General features: G+C 39.6%; 1 protein-coding gene across 2 annotated transcripts in view; it reads left to right on the forward strand.

Annotated features, from left to right (window-relative positions):
* Positions 1 to 4,077: 4,077 nt before the first annotated feature.
* LOC122669287 (protein ENHANCED DISEASE RESISTANCE 2-like) overlaps positions 4,078 to 24,065 on the forward strand; it is a 159,283-nt gene continuing 139,295 nt past the window's right edge. For both annotated transcript variants that reach the window (XM_043866030.1, XM_043866031.1), the window contains exons 1-3: positions 4,078 to 4,455; positions 19,219 to 19,293; positions 19,494 to 19,547. In XM_043866030.1, the coding sequence (XP_043721965.1) occupies positions 4,228 to 4,455; positions 19,219 to 19,293; positions 19,494 to 19,547 (357 nt within the window). In that variant the 5' untranslated portion in view covers positions 4,078 to 4,227. The remainder of the gene's footprint in view (positions 4,456 to 19,218; positions 19,294 to 19,493; positions 19,548 to 24,065) is intronic.

Below are 24,065 nucleotides of genomic sequence, written 5' to 3' on the forward strand. Positions count from 1 at the left end.
CGAGTTGTTTTATAACAGTTCTTAAATTGCTTGTGCAGACAAGAGAGCAGCAAGAAAGAAAGAATAGCTGAGGCAGATTCCGCTTGGATTAACGGTAACATTTATCACCGTGTACGTTGCTAGGGTGGCCTTCATAATAGGGAACAATAGGGAAAATATTGTTGTCATCACAAATGATGACAAATAAATTAAGGGTAATTTACGCATACCACCCCTGAGGTTTGACGAAAGGATATTTTTACCCCCCACTTTTGGAAAATTCTGCATACCCCCGTGAGGTTTGCAAACGGTAACAAATAAGCCCATTCTGTCAATTAATGACTAACACCGTTAAAAATACGATGTGAATTGTCGAAATTGCCCTTGCAAAACAAAAAAACAAAAAACTGCAACTCATCTTCCCCAAATCGATTGGGGAAAATGAGTTGCAAGTATCCAAATACTCACAATTAGATAATAAAGCGATGTCAAATCCATCTTCCCCAAATCTTTCAAGGTTTGAACAAGGGGAAGATGAGTTGGGCTTTCTTCTTGGATAGCTATAAAGCTAATCTGTTTTACACCCCATTTTCTTCTAGAAACTCAAGGGCTGGAAAGGCTAGAGTTTGTAGACCCACATACGGATCCAGGGATGATCCTCAAAGAATGGCTAGGCACAGCCACACAGGACATCAAGGAGTCAGTTCTCAAGTTGAATATCAAGAAGATTATCCACATGGAGATTAATCCATTCAATAAGGGGAAACAGAATCCTGGAAGGTACAGAGAATGGATAAATAGATACAGTTCATGATCTCACCAGACATGGAGTCGATGTAAACTCAACAAATAAAGATGGCCAAACATCTCTTCATGTTGCTGTTTGCGGGGGGCATCCAGAAATGGCTAAGATTCTGGTACAGGAAGGGGAAAATGTGAACAAACCAAATGCTATGGAGTGGACAGCAAATGCCCTAGCAGAACAAGAGCAAAAAAGCATCAATGACCTCTTACAGTGCTACTACAACTGTACCAAAAATCTAGATGTCCATAAAATAGATTTCATAGAGACAAATATCACTAATTACAATGGAATTAATCAAAGAAGCTACAGGAAAATGCCGCCAATTTCACAAACTCCCATCTTGGAACGGTAGCACCAAACTCCAGTTTGAGCAGCTATTATTTTCCTCATGATTCCCAAGAAGAAAGCCCAACTCATCTTCCCCTTTTTCAAACCCTAAAAGATTTAGGGAAGATGGATTTGACATCGCTGGAATGGGATTCAGTTCTTTTATTTAGTTCTGGAAGCTCCCAATTTTAATGGGTTTTTCCTTGAATGTATGTATAGCCATGGTGATGGTTATGGACATAGACTTTCTTATTATCTAATTGTGAGTATTTGGATACTTGCAACTCATCTTCCCCAAATCGATTGGGGAAGATGAGTTGTAGGGTTTTTTTTTTTTTTTTTTTTTTTTTTTTGTATGTTTCTTGCAAGGGCAATTTCGATAATTCACATCGTATTTTTAATGCTGTTAGTCATTAACTGAAGGAATGGGCTTATTTGTTACCGTTTGCAAACCTCAGGGGGGTATGCAGAATTTTCTAAAACTGGAGGGTAAAATTATCCTTTCATCAAACCTGAGGGGTGGTATGTATAAATTACCCATAAATTAATAACATGGCTCTCATTTTGGCACATGGAAGAGTGATTTAGCAAATCTGATTGTTTAATTTCTAAGAAATGGTTTGGATTAACCACTTGTCAAATTTTATCCTCAAATTCAATCATTTTTCCTTTCATGTAATGGCATATCCCCAAGGTAGGTCCATGCACCCTCTTTGTAGTCCTGAAGTGGTTTATTCTGCAATGTGGACAACTTCGATTGAATTGAAATTTGACATATGAATAAGAAGCCATGGGTCTTTTTGTTTACAAAATTTCAACCTCATCCAATGAACCTGGATCACCTACCCGTGCATAAATGCTTCATGTACAGTTTTTGTGAAGATGTGTGTACCTTTTGCTTCTATAACTGCCTCTCCATACTATCACTAAAACTGTTTAGGGGGTTATTTGTGGGAAAGAAAAGGACACGTGGCGTCATGAAACATGTTATACCCAAATATAACCATTCAATTAGATTATGCCATGTCATCAAAGCATCGCAGCCCCACGACGGTTGAAGACTCAACAAATCACTTCCGTGGCTTGTTCCAAATAAGGAACCTACTAAAAACGGCACGACATGCTACGCAGGCATAAATTAATCTTTCCTTATGCCAGCTTATTCCTATAAGGAAACTATTAGAGAAGCGCCCACAATCCCTATGAATCAGGGATCACACTCCTAGAGAAACTCTACCAGTACTCTTACTAAAGATAAGACTTACCATTCTGGGACTCTCTCCTCTACCGCCTCTATCAGCCACAAACACTATATATACTTAGGTATAATTCTATGTAGGATCATCTAAATTATTCTCAATTGTTGCTTAGAGAGATCTGACTCAGGCATCGGAAAGTCCCCCGCTGGTGCTAACCAACTCTCTGGTGTCCCCTCTACTCCTCTGTGCAGGCTACCATGTAAGAGGACAACTTGCGGAGATTTCTTGACGCAACAAAACCTTTTATGACTAACTGTTACTCTCTACATACGATGGCACCAATTTAAACCTTAGACTGTAAGGGATATCAACCATTAGATTTCTTAGCTATTCAGCTTTTATACCAGTTTACTCCATAACTATAAATTCAGCTTCCATGGTAGACCATGTTCTATAAGATTGCTTGTTGATTTCTGAAAAATCGCTCCACCTGATAATGTAAATAAATATCTATTAGTAGCCACAATTAAAATGGCTATGGTAAACACCCTTTTAGGTTGTTCTTAATATCTTTAAATTCATTTTTTTTTGTAAACCTTAAAATTCATTTTAAAACCTTAAAAAAACAACACTAACCCTATTTGTGCTCTTAAACTAATAATTCAATACAAGAAAATTTAAACAATACATCTTGTCATAACCAAAGTACTTGTAACATTCTTTTTGATTGCCCCTTGTTTAATTCCCAAAACTTCTTTTAAGTTATGAATAAAAATAATTGAGAAAAAGAATGCTATCTAGGCGCATATGGTGCGCTGACCTTGCGCCCAAGCACAGAAACATGTGAAATGACCACCGCACCCCATGGAAAAGCGAAAAATCTTGATGGTGCAACAGTTATTTCACGAGCCCTAGGTAGCATTCGCTTTCCCAAAATAATTTTTTTTCTGACTTGATGATGTGTTTTGTTTTATTTCAAATCTAGAACTTTTCTTCTTTTGCATAAAAAAATTTGAAAGTAAAATATAACTGTTTTACACAATTCTCGAGTACATATGTGAAAATGACAGAATTCTATACTTCATGAATGTGCTATGCGGTTATGCCCATAGGAAAATAGAAGAAGAAATTAAGCTTACATTTTCTTTTTTACCTACATCAATTACAATAGGATTTCCCCAAATTTTTATCCTTAGACCTTAGTTGCAGGTCTGGACAGACCCAGTCCAATCCGGTTTGACTTGTTGCTTTTATGGACAAAATAAGAACGACAAGGTATCTCGGATGAATCCATTTCCAATTCACACAAAACTGACTGGTTATGCGGCTTCTGCCTATAATTATAGTATAATATAGCCGGGGAATCCGGTTCAATAAGGACGGTGGTTCGAGTAAACCCTAATAACCAACAACCTGACCAATGCTACCCTCACTCACCAGCCAAGTGCACGATAAAGTGAAAAATACGGATTTGGGTTCTGAAACGTGGACTCGATGACCGCTCCCTTTTCTCTCGACTCTCGACTCTGTTGATTGGTTCTGGAGGCTCAAAGACTCGAACCATGGACGGTTCAAAGAGACGTTACTAGTTACTCTCATTAGACGCGTTTTCCGGTGTTCCCGCTTAGTTTTCTCTGTATTGAACTACTGTTGATCGTTGATCTCAATCCCAAGCTATCCAAAAAAGCGTCATGTGTCTTCCTCCTCCTCTTTCTCCTCTGTTTTTTCGCATTTTCTTCTGTAAACGAAGCACCTGGACAGCTCTTTACTCTCTCTCTCTCTCTGTCCATCATTCCCCGATCTCTGATGAATCTGCGAGAGAACACATAGCCTCACTGTGTCTTATCTGAAAACGGAGAAGAGTTTACTGAAAGGATACAGGGTAGAGAGGTGAGCGGAGAGGAGCTACGGGCTTAAATGTCGTCACCGTCGCTGTCGCCGTCCAAAATGACATCCAGTGAAGGCTCTGACAAGGAAGGATCGGAGTACGGTTTGGAAGAGAAAGGGATGTTCGAGTACTTTGGTTGGGTATATCATCTCGGCATCAATTCAATCAGCCAGGAGTATTGCCATCTCCGCTTCTTGTTCTTGAGGGGCCAATACGTCGAGATGTACAAGCGAGATCCTCATGAGAATCCTGGCATTGTAAAATTTTCATCTGCTTTCTTTCTTATTTGATTATTTTCTCCATATGAACATACTTCTTTGTTTTGGATTACTTATTTTATTTTGATGTCGTTGTTGAATTTTGAACGGCACTGTTGCATTGATCTACCAAAAAAAAAAAGAAAAAAAGAAAAGAAAAGAAAAAGAAAGTTGCTTTGTGATGGGAATTTAACGTAATGAGTTAGGCTGCAATTGGTTGCCTCCAAGAATGAAGCCATTTTAATCGCTCTACCTACATCTGGCTTCCCCATGTGTTGTAGGGTATTGATTTTCAGATAACTCGAAGTGGCTAGCTTAGCTAATAGAGTGCTGACCGACCTAGCCTTTACCATGTTGAAACGTTTCTGCACCTTTTCAACATACATCTTCTGAGTTACCCAAAGTTTTACTACACTTTATTTCTATAAATTTCCATGCCAAGGATCTTTTTCGTAACACCAAGATCCTTCATCTCAAATTCAACACTAAAAAGAGACTTTAAAGAGATAATATCATGTTTATTCTTGGCAGCAATGAGCATGTCATCAATATATAACATCAAAAGAATAATAGAATTATCACTTGACATTTTATAATACACATAACAGTCATACTCACTTCTTGAGTAACTGATCTGCACCATAAAGGAGTCAAAGTGCTTGTATCACCGCCTTGAAAATTTCTTAAGACTATAAAGCGACCTCTTGAGCAGGCAAACATAATCTTTTTTCCTGCACCTTGAAACCTTTAGGCTGTTCCATGTAAATCTGTTCCTCCAAGTTACTATGAAAAAACGGCGTCTTCACATCAAGTTGTTCCAGCTCTAAATCAAACATGGGTACCAAGGCAATTAATACCCAAATTGAAGTGTGCTTTACCATCGGAGAGAATATTTACCTGTAATCCACCCCTCCTTGTGTGATAGCCTTTGGTTTTAAGTCTGGCCTTACACCTTGCATGCTCATTTTCTGACACTGCCTTTTTTTACGGAGGACCCATTTACACCTAATTATTGTTCTCCCATTGGGTTTTTCACAATCTCCTAAGTTTTGTTCTTTTGTGTAGATTCCATTTCCTCTATCACAACATCATCCATTTATCACTTTGCACATCATCTTGAGCTTCTTGGTTGGAAGATGGGTCACATGTAACTATAGTGAGGGCAAAAGCAACCATGTCCTCAAACCCGTATCTCATAGGTGCTTTGTGAGTATGCTTCCCTTTCCTGTGGGTCTGGTTAGGTACTGGATGATACTTTCTCTCCTGCTGTTTCTGACTCACCTAACTCCACCTACACAGTAAATCCTTCTTTATTTCCGTCATCTGCTTGTGACTTGCAGTTTGACTTCACCTTTTGAGACTCATCAAACACAATGTCCCTGCTCACCACAATTTTCAGTGAACTAGGATCCCACAACTTGAATCCATTTACACCTTTCTCAAATCCAAGGAAGATACACTGCTTAGACTTTGACTTTATCTTGAAACATTGCCCACTCTGCACATGAACATAGGCTGGACAACCAAATACTCTCAATACAGAATAGTTTGCTAGTTTTCCTATCCATACCTCTTCAGGAATTTTGCAATCAATCACTTTAGATGGAGACCTGTTGATGAGAAAACATGCTATGTTCACTGCTTCTACCCAAAAACTCTTGTTTAGTCCTGCATTCAGCTTCATGCTCCAAGCTCTTTCTAGAAGTGTTCTGTTCATCCTCTTAGCTACACCGTTTTGCTGTGGTGTATCTGATACAGTGAAATGACGTGTAATCCCTTCATTCTTGCACAGTTCTAGAAATGTCTGTACCTGTACTCCCTTCCACTGTCTATTCTCAAGCATTTAAGTTTCTTTCTTGTCTTCTACCTCAGCCTTCCACTCCTTAAATTTAGAGAACACCTCACTTTTATGCTGCATGAAGTAGACCCAGACTTTCCTTGACCAATCATCAATGAAGGTTACAGAATATTCTGCTCCATGCCTCCACTTTTAAATTTGATTGGTGAAAGGCCCCATACGTTACTTTGTACATAATCACGCACATCCTTGCTTGTGTGTTTTGCAGTTCTAAAGCTAGCCTTGCATTGTTTCCCGAAAATACAGTATTTGGAGAAGTTCAATTTGCAAATTTTCACACCCTTAAACAGCTTTCTTTTATGAAGCTCCATCATACCTTTTTCTCCCGTGTGCCCCAACTACATATGCCACAGATTAGTGTCATCTGTATCAACTCAGATGCTCCACCTGTCACTGTATTCCCTATGAGTCTGTAAAGATTTCCAGTTAGCTTTCCTTTCATAATAACCATAACTCTGTTAATAACTTTGAGAACTCTACCTACTGTTGTGTACTTGTAGCAGCCATTAGAGTCAAGTGCCCAGGGTTTTAGTATCGGTAGGTATTGTATCATATTGGTTGATACGTATCAATATTTGACACTTACCGATATGATACTTATTTTTTTAAAAAAAGTTTGTATCGACCAATGCGAGACTGACACAAGTATGATACGGTCTGTTATAGGTAAGATACACCACCTCCTTTAAACCTGCAAAACATAAACCGCGAGTGAGATATGAGACTGAGAGCAGTCAAAGGCCTTAGAAACTTGTTTTTCTCTTCGATATGAGTTGGAGGAAATCATCTAACATAAAAATGATTCTAATCGTCACCATTTCAACAAGTTTTGGGGACTTACAGAGTTACAATGTTCAAATCAGGGATCGAAACAGATTTGGGTGCAAAGTGGTAAAAGTGCAGATTTTTTCATTCAAATATATTTTTTTCTAACTTGAAACAGTATCAGTAGTAGAACCAGTGAACAGAACAGAAGAAAAGAGATGGGAGAGAAGGGGGGACTGCCTAGAGAACAATAGTCGATAGATCTAGCAGTCCCCCCCCCCCCCCAAAGGCTTTTTATATAATAAGAAGAATACAGAGTAGAAGACTCCTTCTTGCAGAAGGAATCAGAAATAAAATAAAGTAAACAACTCAAAGACTAAAACCAGCACTCCTAGACACTGAAAAACACAAACATCATGTCCAATAGAGAGAGAACTCCCCCTATTGTGTTACCATGGAAAGAAAACTCAGTCGAAACCTGTCGAAACCACCGAGATATCTCTGTTTCGCACGAGATGTGGGTAGATTTTAAAAAGTCACTGGTTTCGACCGAAGCAACCCATATTTCGCAAGTTTTGACACTCATGCCCATCGAAACTTAAGGAAACCTGGCTCGAAACTAGGACAGACAGTTATTTATGCCAAAAACCGGGCCAGAAAGCAAGACAGACACTTATTTATGCCTAAAACATAGCTTTCCAACAAATACAAGATTGCTAAAATCTGATTTATATTGAAAGAGTTATGTTCCGGTCAAAGTTAATTTGGTGTGCGTAAATGCTGTCAAAATGGCTCTGAATGAAAATAATGTTTTAGACATCAAAACAAATGAATATTTTACCGCACTTTTAGTTTTTCGCAACGTTTTACCATATTAAGATTTACGGAATTTATAGGTTTGAGAAAAACCCTAGCATTAGAAAGTTGAAAATTTCACCTACCGTCGAAAATCAAGTTTTGTTCTTGAACTGGGGGGTTGACTTTTTATCCTTTTGGAATTTTATTTTTTAACTATTTTTATTGGATTCAAATAGGGGGTATTTGCTTATTTATGAATAATGTCTTAAGTAAGTGAAATACAAATACATTTACTTAAATGATATTTGGCATAAATAAGTGTCTGCCTTGACAACTATGATTCTCAGTACACTGTGTGTACACTAGTAAACTTGGGTAAAAAACCACAAGTACCATTTTGAGTGTTTTTTTTTTTGGGGGGGGGTGAAAATAGTTTATGCACTGTGTTTAGAATGTAAAAAATAGGTTGTATTCAAAAAATCAGATAAAAAAAAGCATTTCTGGGCCTCGAAACCACCAGCTCGAGTTGGCTGGGAAAAAATCACAGGTCTCGGTTTTTGGCTAGTCGAAACCCGAGTTTTAGAACCTTGTGTGTTACAATAGGATGTACCCCACACTACAATAATTAACACTCCACCTCAAGTTGGAGCATACAAAGCACCCATGCCCAGCTTGGAACAACCTTTTGGGAAAGTAGGACCAAATAGGGGTTTGGTAAACTTATCACCAAGGTTCAAAAACTCATCTCGAGGAGGTCAGGAGGTGTCTTGATCAGGTCGAGATTTTCGAGATCTTGGCGAGACAGTGAATTATTTTTTTTTTGTTTCGGTGGGCAATTCTAAAACTTTAAGAGAAGCTTGTTTTAGTCTTAATAAACATATTTAAATCTTCAAATTGTAAAGAAAAAAAAGCACCCAATTTTGTGCTTTGGATTGGTACCCTTGGTTGGCAGTAAACGTCGAATCCTTATGTAATATTTGCCTACACATTGTTTGAGTGTTATGAGACATAATGGGCAAATAAAACAAGTAAATTATGCAATAATGGATGAAGACACATAATATTGAATAATCATTTAAGAAATAGTTAAGGACTTAAAGTAAAAACTACAAAGTACAATGGTGAGTGAACAATGCGTATTAAATAGACACCCAAGTATAGTGAACAATACATATGTCATAGATACCATAGTCTTCCATGTCCCAACAATACAATATTGTGAGTCTGTAACTGTCTATTGATATGAACTATGACATGCTGGATCAAGTCCACTCATGGTCTGATGGAACCGATGTGCATTGTCTTCTGTCTACATGACATATTAATGCTACATCCTAGTGTTTGAGAAGAAACACGAGTAGTTTCTTCTCACGTAGGTCGAGATATCTGAGGTTTTCGAGATTTTGCCAAAATTTCGATCGAGTTTACCGAAACCATGCATATTTGGGTCTCGTAAGAGAACTCGTCTCGACCAGGTCGAGATTCTCGAGTTTTCCGAGATCTTGCCGAGATCTCGGCGAGTTTTAGAACTATGCATATCACTAAGCTGATTAGCAGACAAAACGAATGGAGTAGAGATCAACTTTTCATAACAAAACATTTCTCACAAAATGACAATCAACTTCAATGTGCTTTGTTCTCTCATGAAACGCTGGATTGCTTACAATATAAATAGCACTAGATTATCACAAAACATATTCATAGGTTGACTAACTGGAAATCCAAACTCCTAAAGCAATGATTTTAACCACATTAACTTAGCTGTGTTATGAGCCATAGCTTGATATTCAGCCTCAACACTAGACCTAGCCACAATAGTCTGCTTGTTGCTTCTCCAAGTGACTAAATTACCACCCACAAAAGTGCAATAACCAGTAGTAGACCGTCGATCACCGTCAGCACCAGCCCAATCAGCATTCGAGCTATCAGCCACGATGGCTTACTAAAGTGCTTTTTTTGCACTTTTCTTCTTTAAGTCGTCCTTCCTCTTCAAATAGTCTCTCTTCAATTGATCTTCCTTCTTGCAATAGTAATAGGAGAGCTTGGTCTTTGCCCCTTTTGATTTCGATTGACTCCTACTCCTAGATCCCTTTTGATTTGATCTCCCTTTTTCCTGCTCCTTGACTTTTCCAAAGATACCTTCTCCTTGAGATTGAGCACTGCTGGCCCTCTTCCTTGTACCATTGGGCATAAGGGCAGCCCTGACTTTATCCATCGCAAGGGTCTCCTTCCAGTACAAGAGAGTCGTCACCAAGTGATCATACAATGCTACAAGTGACGCTAGCAACAATACGGCTTTGTCTTCATCCTCAATCAAAACCTTTGAGCTTGCAAGTTGGCTTATGACCTGATTGAACGTGTTGAGATGTTCTAATAGATCAGAGCCTTCTTCCATTTATAGAGAATACAACTGTTTTTCACGAACAACTTGTTCGTCAGAGACTTCGTCATGTAAATACTTTTAAGTTTCACTAATGTAAAACCAAACCTAGGATGTCCTAGCTTCACAATATACCCAGTAGAGAATAGCTCTAAACTGATTACAGTAGGATAACCCAAACAATATACTTCCAGCAGCCTATAACAAAATAATCACCACCTTGTGACCTCCATAGCAATACCCAACTCAGATTCAGACATATAAACGCAGTAGGTGAATCAGTAAATAAATCTGAACTCCCGAATAGGCTTGTATAAAGGTTCAGGTCAAACTAGTTCAAAGAGCTGTTCAGACCTACTCCACTTGCCACTTCAGTCCCCATTCCCGAGGACCTTCTAAACTAATTATCCCCTCATCCCTCTTCAGCTCTCTCCAGGCTATTCCAAATGAAGATGAGATTCTTAAGGCAGTTCACTCCCTTTAGGCTAATAAGCTCTTGGTCTGGATGGATTCAATATGGGTTTCTTCTTCTCCTGTTGGGACATTGTTAAAGTTGACCTTATTGTTAGAGTTTGTGTAATAAGGGTACTTTAGGAACTAGAGTGTTGTCTAGTTGCCTTATATTGTAATAAATTTTCTTTTTTTTGCCCAGGTATGTGTAATTTCCATGAAGTGCTTAATGAAACTTTATAGGGGAGAGGAATCAATTCCTCACCACTACGGTTCTCTCATTTCTTCTTCTTCTTTCTTCCTTCTCCTCTCTTCTTCTCTTCTCTTCCCTTCTCAGCTCTTATTCCCTCTTGTTTGAATCAACTCGTTCTTGATTTCTAACTTGGTATTAGAGCAGGTTTGAGAGTCGACCAAGCTTGCACTGTTTCTTTCTACCTCTCTTTGGAACCCTAGAAAAGTAGAGGGTTCCAATAGAGGCTGTACCATGTAAGATAATACTCCTAGAAGACTTACGAGAGTTCTTTCATCAACTTCAAGACCTAATGGGGGAAGATTTAGGGCTGTGAAGGCCGATGGAAGAGCAAGAAGCCCAGAAATGCATTACCGCCTGCCTCCTCTTCTTATTTGAGTATTTCCATGTTTAAGCCACCATTTGGGTTGTGGCTGAGCTTGCTAGAATTGCCCAGCAGATACGTTTCAGGCCCATAAGGCTTCGGTTGTTGGAATGGTATGGTTTGGGAGCACAACCCATTCTCCCCAAGCTTCCCAGTTACCGCCAAGTTCACCTCTTCTTCTTTGTTTTGCCTAAAATACCTTGTGATGTGTTGAATGGTTGTTATTGGTTGGTATGGAATAAGATTATGTTGTGAGAAATGCATTTGACCTGATTTCCATAGATGTCACGGCGTCTAGGCGACCCAAGGTGTCAGAGAGGGTCCAAAACCAAAGCGACACTAATTAGGCGATCAAGGCGTCCAAGGCGCCCGCCTAGGTGATCAAGGTGCCTGGACCCCTAGGCGACGCCTTGACAACTATGTCTCCAAGGAACTGTGGTTTGTTTGCTTGCTGATTTTTTTTTGGTTCGAGTATACTCCCCAGTTGATTGTTGTGTTGTTAAAATGGTTGTGGAATCCCTCATCTGGTTGTATGAGTTGTTATGAGATGTTGTTGCACTTCGGAGGGTTTGTTTGAGTGAAGTTCCTCACATTTGGAGCTTGTTTGTCCTTGCTGGAATTTTTTTCCGAAGTTGGACTGTGTATTTGAGTTGAGTGTGATCTCCCCATCTGATTTGGTTATTGATTTTTCGAAGTGGGCCTGCTTGGTGTTAGTGAGAAATGTTGTTTGAACTTCTCTAGTGGTTGTGTGACGAGGCTATACTTTCAAGAATATTGTGGTGTTGAATTGGTTTGAGATGTTTGCCTTCTTTGGTTGCTGGACTATGTTCACCAGTGTTTTAAAAAACTTCTTTGGGTTGAGAATATCCTCCCCATTTGACTTTGGGTATTACCCCCATCTTGTAAGTGTGTTTCTTCAGCCTGTCTAGATCAGTGAATCGACAATAGTTATTTAGAGAAGTCTTACCTGAGACGAACTGTCTCTTTTTGGGTAGAGTGTGTACTCCCCATTGGATTTGGGTATCATCCCCACTTTTTCGTGTATTCCTACATTATGTCAACTATTGGAGGAAGAGGTCTGGTTCTACACCAAGGAAATGACAGGGATCGATTCAGCTGTGACCACTGTGGGAAATCTGGACCTACAAGGGAGCGATGTTGGATACTTTATGGTTGTCTCCCTGGTATGCAAGGCAGCAGGAGAGGGGGAGCCCAAGCCCACACTTTGATGACTAAGGTTGCCCCTACGGGATCTCCATCTGGACTACAGATCGAAGGAGACAATGGCAATAGATCCACAGTTTTTGGAGAAGTCTTACCTGAGACGAACTGTCTCTTTTTGGGTAGAGTGTGTACTCCCCATTGGATTTGGGTATCGTCCCCACTTTTTTGTGTATTCCTACATTATGTCAACTATTGGAGGAAGAGGTCGGGTTTTACACCAAGGAAATGACAGGGATCGATTCAGCTGTGACCACTGTGGGAAATCTGGACCTACAAGGGAGCGATGTTGGATACTTTATGGTTGTCTCCCTGGTATGCAAGGCAGCAGGAGAGGGGGAGCCAAAGCCCACACTTTGATGACTAAGGTTGCCCCTACGGGATCTCCATCTGGACTATAGATTGAAGGAGACAATGGCAATAGATCCACAGTTCCCTTCCATATTGTGCATACTGATGTTTGGGGACCTTCTCCCATTACATCTTTATTTGGTTACCACTATTTCGTTTCATTTGTTGATGATTATTCTCGGTCCACTTGGACCTTCTTGATGAAGTATAAAAGTAATGTCTATGCTGCCTTTACAAATTTCTAGCAGATGGTTCTTACACAGTGTAAAACTAAAATCAAAATTGTTCGTTTTGATAAAGGAGGGGAGTACATGTATGGTGACCTCTAAAACTTTTTCACTGATAATGGTATTATCTATCAAGTAGCTTGTGTTGACACACCCCAACAGAATGGGGTAGCTGAGAGGAAAAATCGTCATTTATTGGAGGTCACTAAGAGTCTTATTTGGCATGCATGTTCCTAAAACCTTTTGGTCCGAAGCTCTTCTCACTGCTGCCTTTTTAATCAACCGCATGCCCACTAAACTTTTTGGCTCCAAATCCCCTTTGGAAACATTGTCCCCCCAAACTTTGCTTTCTCTCTTCCTCCCAAGGTATTTGGGTATGTCTGCTATGTCCATGTCAATAAATCTGCTAGGACTAAGCTTGACCCCAAGGCACTCAAATGCATTTTCTTTGGATATTCCTCCTCTACGAAGGGGTATAAGTGCTACTAACCTTCTTCCCGAAGGCGCCTTCTCTCCAAAGATGTCACCTTTGTTGAATCTATACCTTTCTTTACTCCTTCTCATCAACATCCTCTTCAGGTGGAGCATAGTGGGAATGAAGAGGCTGTTGATATCCCTTTCCTCCCACCTTTGCCTACTTCTCCATTTCTATTTGACATTGGGAATGCTAAAGAAGGGGCTGTTGTTGATAGTGGTTCTGGTAATGAGAAGGATTACTACCTTGTGTACAAAAGGAAGAAGAATAACAAGTAAAGGCAAAAGGGAGGAAATGATACACATTTTGAGATACATCCTTCTCAGTCAGGTGACATCTCTTCTCTTCCTTCTGATTTAGACCTTCCTACTGCTGTTAGAAAAGGGAAGAGAGCTTGCACTAATCTTATTGCCCAATTTGTTTCCTTTGATGCTCTCTCTCTTACAGGTCTTGCCTTTACTGTTGCCCCCTCCTTTGTTTCCATTCCCAATAATGTCATTGAGGTTATGTCTGACCCAAAGTGGAAGCAAGCTATCAGGAGATACAATCAAGTATCGGTCAGATGGAACTTGAAAATTGGTAGATCTTCCCAGGGGGAGAGTTCCAGTTGGATGCAAGTGGGTCTACACAATCAAGTATCGGTCAGATGGTGCGATTGAGAGGTACAAAGCAAGGTTGGTGGCCAAAGGGTACAGTCAGGTGTACGGGATTGACTTCAGGAGACATTTGCTCTTGTGGCTATGCATAATTCTATAGGGGTCCTCTTATCATTGGCAACAAATAGAGATTGACCACTGTATCAGTTGGATGTGAAAAATGCTTTCCTCCATGGTGACTTACAGGAGGAAGTTTACATGCAGCCCCCTTCTGGCTTCCAGTTCTCTTCAGCTGAGGGGAAGTTGTGTCTCCTTAAGAAGACTTTATATGGTTTAAAATAGTCTCCAAAAGCTTGGTTTGAGAGGTTCAGGCAGGCTATTCTAAAGAATGGGTATTCTTAGAGTCGAGCGGATCACACCTTATTTACCCGGCGAGGTAATGGTACTATTATAGCCCTTATTGTCTATGTTGATGACATTGTAGTGACTGAAGATGACAAGTTGAGACAGCTAGGCTAAAGACCTACCTGGCTCAACAATTTGAGATTAAATATTTGGGTCTCTTGAAGTATTTCTTAGGAATTGAAGTGTCAAGGTCCAAAAGGGGAATCAACATATGTCAAAGGAAGTTTGTTCTTGATTTGTTGAAAGAGACATGGATGTTGGGTTGCAAGCCAGCAAACTCTCCTATTGATCAAAATCATAAATTAGGGGAAGATTGTGGACCTTCACTGGTTGATGCAGGGAAATACCAGAGACTTGTAGGAAAGTTGATTTATCTCTCTTTGACTCGCCCAAATATCACCTATGCAGTTGGGGTGGTCAGTTAGTTTATGCATGCTCCCAAAAGTGGGCACTTGGAGGCTGTTTACCGGTTCCTTAGGTACTTGAAGTCCTGCCCAGGAAAAGGCCTCCTATGTGCCAAACACAACCATTTGAGAATTGAAGGCCACACTGATGCGGATTGGGCTTGTTCAGTTTTAGATAGACGATATACATCAGACTATTGTACATTTGTAGGTGGTAATTTGGTCACTTGGAGGAGCAAGAAGCAACCTGTGGTGGCCAGATCTAGTGCAGACGCTGAGTTTAGGGCTATGGCTCATGGAGTTTGTGAACTCCTATGGTTGAAGAGGCTAGTCCAAGAGTTGGGGTTCGATACTGAAGCACTTAAGAGACTTTATTGTGCTAACAAGGCTGCCATAAGTATAGCCCACAATCCTGTGCACCTTGATAGAATAAAGCATATTGAGGTGGATAGGCACTTTATCAAAGAGAAGATTGACTCTGGCTACATCTGTACTGCTTTTTTTAAGACAAGCGATCAACTGGCTGACATCTTTACCAAGGGGCTCATCCCTAATCAGTTTAGTTCTCTTTTATGCAAGCTGGGAATGTATGGCATTTATTCTCCAGCTTGCGGGGGAGTGTTAGAGTTTGTGTAATAAGGGTACTTTAGGAACTACATTGTTGTCTAGTTACCTTTTATAGGGGAGAGGAATCAATTCCTCACTTCCTACGGTTCTCTCTTCTCTTCCCTTCTCAGCTCTTACTCCCTTGCCTCTTGTTTGAATAAACTCATTCTTGATTTCTAACTCTCATCAAGGCCATCCAAAGCTTCTTCTACAACCCTGGTCAGATCAAAGGTATAAATCAAACATTGCTCTATCTTATTTCAAAGAAGGAAGGTGCCTCTTCTATGTTAGACTACAGTCCTATCTCTCTTTGTAACACTTTATATAAGTTTATTGCCAAAGTTCTTACCAACAAAATCAAGTTTGTTTTTAATTCCCTTGTCAGTGACAACCATTCAGCCTTCATTGCCGGTAGAAACATATCAAACAACATTCTCCTAAGCAATGATTTGGTTCGGGGTTTTGATAGAAAAGGCCATTCTCATGCTGCCCTCCTAAAGATTGACATACACAAGGCCTTTGACTCCCTTAAATGGGACTACATTATTGGTGTTTTGAATAGAATGGGATTCCCTCCAGTGTTTGTTGGTTGGATCTATCATTGCATCTCCACCCCCCCAGTTCTTGGTGCTTGTGAACGGTACAAGCTTCTTCTCTTCTACGGTTGGCATGAGACAAGGCTGCCCCTTGTTCCCTCTCCTTTTACTCTAGCTTTGGAAGTTCTTTCTAGAGAGATCCAGTACAAGACTGATCAGCAGCTCATTTCTCCTATGCCCAAGTGAAGAAGCTCAAGATCACCCATTAGCCTTTTGCAGATGACCTTATGGTCTCTTCCAAAGCAAACATTCTTTCAGTAGAAACTATTATGGATTGTTTGAATCAGTTTGAAAATTATTTGGTCTCAGAATCAACCCCCAAAAGTATCATCTCTTTTTGGCTGGCCTCTTTGACACTAACAAAATCTTGCTTCAAGAGAAGACTTCATTTCCCCTTGGCCAACTTCCGGTTAAGTATCTTGTGCTGCCTCAAATTCCTGCTAGATTGACTGCTCACCATAGTTCGAGAACTCGCGAGATCTCGCCGAGTTTCTCGATTTTTTGAAAAACCGAGATGAGACTTAAGGTGATTTTCAAAAGTGTCATATTTCGCCGAGATCTCGGATCTCGATTTGATATCTCGTTTTGAACCATTTTTATCAACAATCTATTCCATATCTCTCCGAGATCTCGGCGGATCTCGGATTGATATCTCGGTTTGATCCATTTTTAATGCCCATCTACCATTTTAATGGCCCATCTACCATTTTAATGCCCACCTAACGTACTCTCTCTTAGTCTCTTCTTCCCAAAACCCCCAAACGTACTCTCTTAGTCTCTTCTTCCCAAAACTACTCTCTTTCTTCAATTTTTGGATGGATTTCAAGACTTGAACTGTGATTCAGCTGCACATTTGAAGATTCAACTACACATCTTCAAGATTCATCACAAATTTGAAGGATTTCTCAAACCAGCCATACCCATACATGCCTCAATATGGCAGTAGCAGTGGATCTCACTCCTCAAACCAACCGCCCCCGCCTCTTCTATACCCTAGGATAGGGGAGTTGGAATATGTTGATGACGACACTTATATGAGTGCTGTGGCAAACTATGTGCAAAACTACAGCAACACTATGACATGGGAATTCTATGTGGATATGGTTGGGGTTGAATACATTAACATATCACATTTTATGTAACATTTGTTTAAAGATTGATGTATTGTACTCTATAGCATTTCTAATGCTTATTTAAGTTGTTTTACATTAATTGAATGTTTTGATTGCTTTCTATTACTAAACTATGTGTAGAGTAGGGTATTTTAGTACGTCGTCGCCCTTGACGCCTTCCAACCTATGGTCCGAAGTGAAACTTATATTTGGACTTTGTTTTTGCAAAATCTGATAGTGCCATTGTGTTTAAATGGCCTAAAATAGGCTGAATACCAAGTTTCAGACCCAAACTAGGTCTAAAACCCACCGAGATGAGGCTTCGAGTCTTGAAAAAAAAATGCACCAACTCGGCGAGGTCTCGCCGAGATCTCGACTCGACTCGGTTTTTCCCAAAACCGAGTTGGTACCGAGATCCAACTCTACTTTCAGGAAAACTAGATTGTAGGGACTTGAATGAATGGATCTTGATCAGTTCTTTCATCAGTAAACTTCAATGATCTTAGTTAGGATAAGATCAGTCAAGATCATAAACCAGCAGCAGGTTCTCTCAATAGATTGTAACTCAGATAAGCAACAGGTTAACATACACAAATCGATTGAACAAGAAGATAGAAGCCTCTCGCAGGCTAGGGCCTCTCACCCAGTTGTCTCACACAGTATTTCCAGCCATTGGCTAACATCGATTCAATAATCAAAATTGTATGGGGACCTGAGGCCTAACAACTGTTTTATAATAAACCAAATTAAAGTCCTAGACTAATTAGGAAAGCAAAGCTGGAAGATTCCAGCAGTGGCTTAGCTTGTACTTCAAGCTACTAAGTAATTAACTAACTTAAAACTAACTAAGGCCAACTAACTTTTTTTTTTTTGGGTGAATAAAGAATATAATTACTAGAGAAAAAGAAAGGGGCCCCCAAAGGGGAAATACAAGAGCCCACGGCTAGGAGAGCATTAGCTAACAGGAGCTAGAAGAGAGAGAAACATTAGAGAGACCCCAGGAGACAGAAATAGGAATTAAGTAGCCAGCATTACACACATAACCTGGGACCACAGCTGTCCGTTATTAACTGGAATAACTAAATAGCTAATAACTGAATAACTAATTAACAAGCCCAGCTGCTATGAGCTGGACCCCACTAGTACCACGAGCTGGAATCAATTCTGGCCTCTTGCTCCTTTTTCTTGCGGGTTTGCTTGGTACCTACTATCTTATCTGCATCATTCACTCATACCTCCGGTATAGATTCAAGATCCACCATATATAGTAGGGTGTCATCTGATAGATTCAAATGGAATGCACTTACCGCCTTCTCCTCCATCATTCACTTTTTCTGGTTTCTTGATTTCCACAACAAAGTCTTAGCCAAACATTGCTGTATCAGAAGATCCTTCATTCTTCGCTGGTAGAGGGTAAAGTTGTTCTTCCCATTAAACCTCTCAATGTCATACTTAGCGCTTGAACCCTTTCCTGCCATCGTGTTAGCAAGCACCAGAAGTGGAATAATCTGGTAGCTCTGATACCAATTTATAGGAACCTGAAACCTAATCACGATGCAAAAAAGCAAAGACAATAGAAAGAAAAAGATTCACACAGACGCAACACAAAGATTCACGTGGTGCTGCAAGATTGCCTATGTCCACGGTTAGATGAGAACTGCTTCACTAACAATGGATCATGGGTTTACAGCCACTTGTCTTATCACGCCTCCTCTCTTTCAGAGAATTCACCCACTACAAATTATAACGAAACATATAGAGGTACAGTATACCGAAATACCCATATAACCCTAAAACTATGCGACAGAATACAAGACATCCTACCCCCAACATCTCCCCCCTCTCTCTCTAAATTCTTGCATATGCATTTACTGAGTTAATACCTTTTTCCCCCTCTTGTTGCAGAAACCAATCAGGAAGGGTGTTATTGGGCACACTCTTATGGTGGAGGAACTAGGATGTAGGAGGGTCAATCATGGGGTAAGGCTTGATTGATAATCTACATCTTCTCTGTGATAGCATGTACACAAAGTTCACTTATATTTATTATTTCAAGCTCTCTTTGTGTGATAGACCCAATCCTTGAATACTGTGGTTTTTTTCTTCTACTATTCTCGTTCAAGTCTTGAGCACATCTAGTTTGTTTTGAGGTGCCAATGATGAATTGCCTTTTTGTATAGGATGTGTATGTTCTAAGATTTTACAACCGGCTGGATGAGACAAAAAAAGGAGAAGTAAGTGATACATTGATAAATCTGTTTCTCATATTTATTTCTCTATTACTTTTGGAATTGCTGCTGGTAAATCGAAAGGTTCGTGTGTATGGTAATATGTTTAAAATGTGTGGGAAAATAAGTTTGAGAAGTTTCTGGAGAGTTACACTATGTGCTGAATTATTGTGGCATTTAATTTTACAATTTATAGTTTGTTGCAGTATAGATGATTTCTGAGTTGATCAAGAACAGGGGCATAAAGTCCTTTATGTATGAGTCAGCATGTCTATTCCAATTTCATGCAATTACATATTAAGAAAACTGTATATTAATCCATTTGTGCACTTTTGTTTGGTTACCGAAAAGGAAAAATACCTTGTTAATCTTTTCCTTAATGAGGTAAAATCTTGTAAGACTTTGGAGGTGTGGCTGGTGAATTGCTTGACAGTTGACAAGATTGTTTCTCCAAGATTGCATTTGAAGTTACAGTTAGTTCTAGACTACCCACTTCTTCCATGGTGAGTAGTCAGAAAAGGTGTGGGTTTATCTGCATTTGAAAGCATAGGGATGGACCATCCCTGTTGTCAGTTGGGAACAGATGAACAGGCCAAGAAGGATGTGATTGTGCCTCATACAATTAATTCTCCTTACAGTAGCCATCAGTATCTTGTTTAATGAGTCTTGAATGTGTTTTTCAGATGTGAGTCCTCCCTGAGAGAATGGCTTGATTGAGGCAAGGCTGAGGAGGAGAAACAAGTCACTCATGAGTCATGAATCCGAGTTGTAGGAAATAAAAACCAAACAACTTTTGGAAAGGATTGAAGACCACTATCAGAACCCAGATCATTCCTGGGTGATACTGACCCATATAGAATTGGATTTGACAATCTGAACGAAGGACAAGCTGATCCAAAGGGAAAAGCATAATATTGCGATGGATTGTTCATCCTCTGTGTATAAATAGATCAGAATGGTGATTGGTTCCATTTGATATTGATCCAAATTGAAATGATAATCCTTAAAACCATGCCAAGGAGAACAATGATCCAGTTCATGCGGAAGAAGAGGATCATGGTGGCACCATAAATGGTTCAGATGGAGTAGGCAGGAATTCATTCTCGGTTTCTCTGAAAGCCTTGTGGATGGTGTAGTGGAACAATCCATACTGCAGAAATCTGGGGAAAGACGAAGCACTTGTAGAGATGGTAGTTCTTGACAAGTTAATGCAGAAGTCGACCTCGAACCAGGGAAATTAGCGGGAGATCGATTGCAGCCAGGATCAACACGATAAGGAACAAATTAAATAACTAAAACTCTTTTTTTTTTTATTGTTATTTTCTATTAGATATGAATGGAGAACATAAAGGATAAGAAGAAAGGAGAAAAAGATAAAGAAGAAAAGATAGAAGAGAAGGGGGGGGGGGGTAGGGGAATGGCTCTCTCAGGTCTCAGCCTGGGTCTCTCACCCACAGCTATCCCAGCTGTTGAAAATGAAATTTCTCCCATAACCGATGGCAACAAGGGCTGAAAATTCTTTTCTCCAAATCTGTTTCTATTACAAGAGGGGCTGCCTATTTAATGGAATAGGCCAGCTTACAAAATTAGAAACTTAAGAAATAGTAACTTCTAAAAGACATAGCAACTTCTAAAAATAGAAACCTAAGGAAAATAGAAACTAGGATTTGTACTTCAGCCAACATGCTAGGAACAAAAATTAGAAACTAGTAAATATAGTAACTACTAAAAAGAAAGAAACAAAAATAGAAATTACTAGATACCTAGACTTAATAACTAAGAAACTATTACAAAAATAGAAACTAAGTTAATAGCAGCTTCTAATAGAATATTCCACCAACATCCAGCAGTTAATCTTCACACCAGCTGTCCATATCAGCCCCCAAATCACTGTTCACGTGAACAGTAACTTCTTTTTTTTTGTTGAGAAATTTATGTTTACCACCCCTAGGGGTTCAAACAATTATGTCTACCACCCCTGGAATTTCATCTATTTCATAAACCTCCCTTGTATTTTGAAAGATTCTTACAAACGTACCCCTACCGTTAGATTAGAACAGTTAAGTGATGATGCCATCACCCAAATATTAATTAAATGCCCTTAATGAAGGTACTTTTCCATATTTACCCCCATTTTATGACAATTTTACCCCCACTAAACCTCTTCTTTTTCCTGTTTATGTGTTAACTCACCAACGATTCCAACCCCTTTTCTCTGAGAAGAAAACCAAACCCCTGAAACCCTCTTCTTCTCCAAAATATATCTCTCTACTCTCCTTTTAATTTTTTGATTCTCCTGAATCTCTCACCTCTCACAGCTTCACTCTCCCTTTCCTCTCCATCTGTCTCTTCATTCTGCAACCTCAAGAAAATAGAATCCTAACACCAAAAACCAAAAACCCAAAAAAAAAAAAAAAAAAAAAAAAAAGAAGAAGATGGGAGTTGCAGATAATCTTGATAATAGAAATTGATTTACCAAGAAATTTGATCAAATGCTAAACAAATCACATCATGTGTAATTAGAATCCTTTTTTTCTAATGCATTCACTGCCATGTGTCGTTTGGGTTGAGTTGGAACTTCATGTGTTCATACAGTTCGATGTGAGCGCCAGCATGTGGCTTCACTTGTATTGCCACCATTTCGTTTGTGTCGAGAGAGTCTTGAGTATCTGATGTTGTGTGTGCGCAGCTGTGATTTTGCTGGGTCGTCGCCATTTATTTGTGAGAGACCCCACAAATAGGGAAACAGAGTTTGATTTTTTTCTGACTTTCTCTGTCGTGTGTATTGTGTACGAATGAAGGAATTTCAGGTCAGTAGTGGTGAAAATGATCTTCTTCTAATGTAGGGATGCGTTATCTGTATATTTGTAGGTATATAATGAGTGGGATAGGAGAATTTGCGGCGTCGGAGTTGGTGACAGAGGCGGGCTGTGGGCACCGTAGTCATAGAGGATGAACAGTAAATAGAGAAGACTTTTTCAGATTGGCGTTTTTACTCAATCTGTACAATATTGTTTTTAAGGCATTTTGAGAATAATTTTTCCACTGTGAGTGAAAATTAGGATTAGGGTTTTAATGCCTATGCCGAGAGAATCAGTGATAAGTTTTTGTTCATTGTTTTTCTTATTTCTTATCTGTCTCTAGACATCAAAGCAATCTAATCATGCTCCTTCGTGATGGAGAGAGAGAGGGAGAGAGAGAGAGAGAGAGAGAGAGAGAGGGCTTCAGGGGAACAAGAAGAAATAAGGGAAGAGGTGGTGGTGGTGGTTGAAGGGGGAGGGGGTGGTTACGGTGGTGGTGGCGGCGGTGGTGGTGAGTAGAAACAAGGGAATTAGAAGAGGAGGACAAGGGCAAAATTGTCATTTCATTCCAAAATTAACAGAGTTAGTACTCAGGGGTACAAAAGTAATTTTTTAAAATTAAAGGGGTAGTAGACGTAATTGTTTGAAACCCCAGGGGTGGTAGACGTAAATTTCCCTTTATTTTTAATTTCTGTCTTGGTCTCTATGGGGTAACCTAGAGGGGGGGGGTAAATAGGTTATCACTGGTGAAATATGTACCTTTTTAAAATTCTTTCGATTATGCTTAAACTTAAGACAAAGTAAGAGAATAAACAAAATGAAGGTTGGGAAAGAACACCTTTACAACCTTGAGAGAATGTCACTAATTCTCCCTTTCATTACAATAGGTGGGGAAAGAACACCTTTACAAATTGTTATAAACCAGAAACTAACTAATCAACAGAAGAGTGAAGGAGAGAAGAATAAGAAGAATAAAGAGAAGGAGAAGCACACTGCCGAGAGAGAAGAGAAGGCAGCCTACGATAGGTATAGTTTTTCCTATCGCAGGACCAGAGTTTTATTAAAAATAAAAGTCAAACCAATATTAGGTAAGTTGGTTAGGGGTTTATTATGAAATTACCCCTGAGCCCTTACCTCTTACGACTTAACAAATAAAGACAGAAAAGAAGGTAAATAAAATAGAACCCCAAAACCCAAAATAACTAAGACAAAACTACCCCTAATTCTCAACACTCCTCAAGCTGAAGCATATAGGTCTCCCATGCTCAGCTTGTTACAACAGGTGTGAAAATTAAGGGCAAACAACGACTTGGTGAAGACATCAGCTAGTTGATTTGAAGACGAAACAAATGGGATCTCAACTAGCTTTTTCAAGACGGCATCGTGAACAAAGTGACAGTACACCTTAATATGTTTAGTCCGCTCATGGTAAACAAGGTTACTAGCAATATATATAGTTGCCTGGTTATCACAATACATCTTCATCGGCGTAGGCACAGGAAATCCCATCTCAAGAAGAAGAGACCTGAGCCACATCAACTCAACTATAGTGTGGGCCATAGCCCGGTACTCTGCCTCTGCACTTGACCACGCAATAGTATTCTGCTTCTTACTACGCTACGAGACAAGATTATCCCCAACAAACATACAATAACCTGTAGTGGAACGACGATCACTTGCCGATCCAGCCCAGTTTGCATCAGAATAAGTAACCGGATCCATA

Source organism: Telopea speciosissima, chromosome 7 (assembly GCF_018873765.1).
Source record: "Telopea speciosissima isolate NSW1024214 ecotype Mountain lineage chromosome 7, Tspe_v1, whole genome shotgun sequence".
In the NCBI taxonomy this organism is placed as follows: domain Eukaryota; kingdom Viridiplantae; phylum Streptophyta; class Magnoliopsida; order Proteales; family Proteaceae; genus Telopea; species Telopea speciosissima.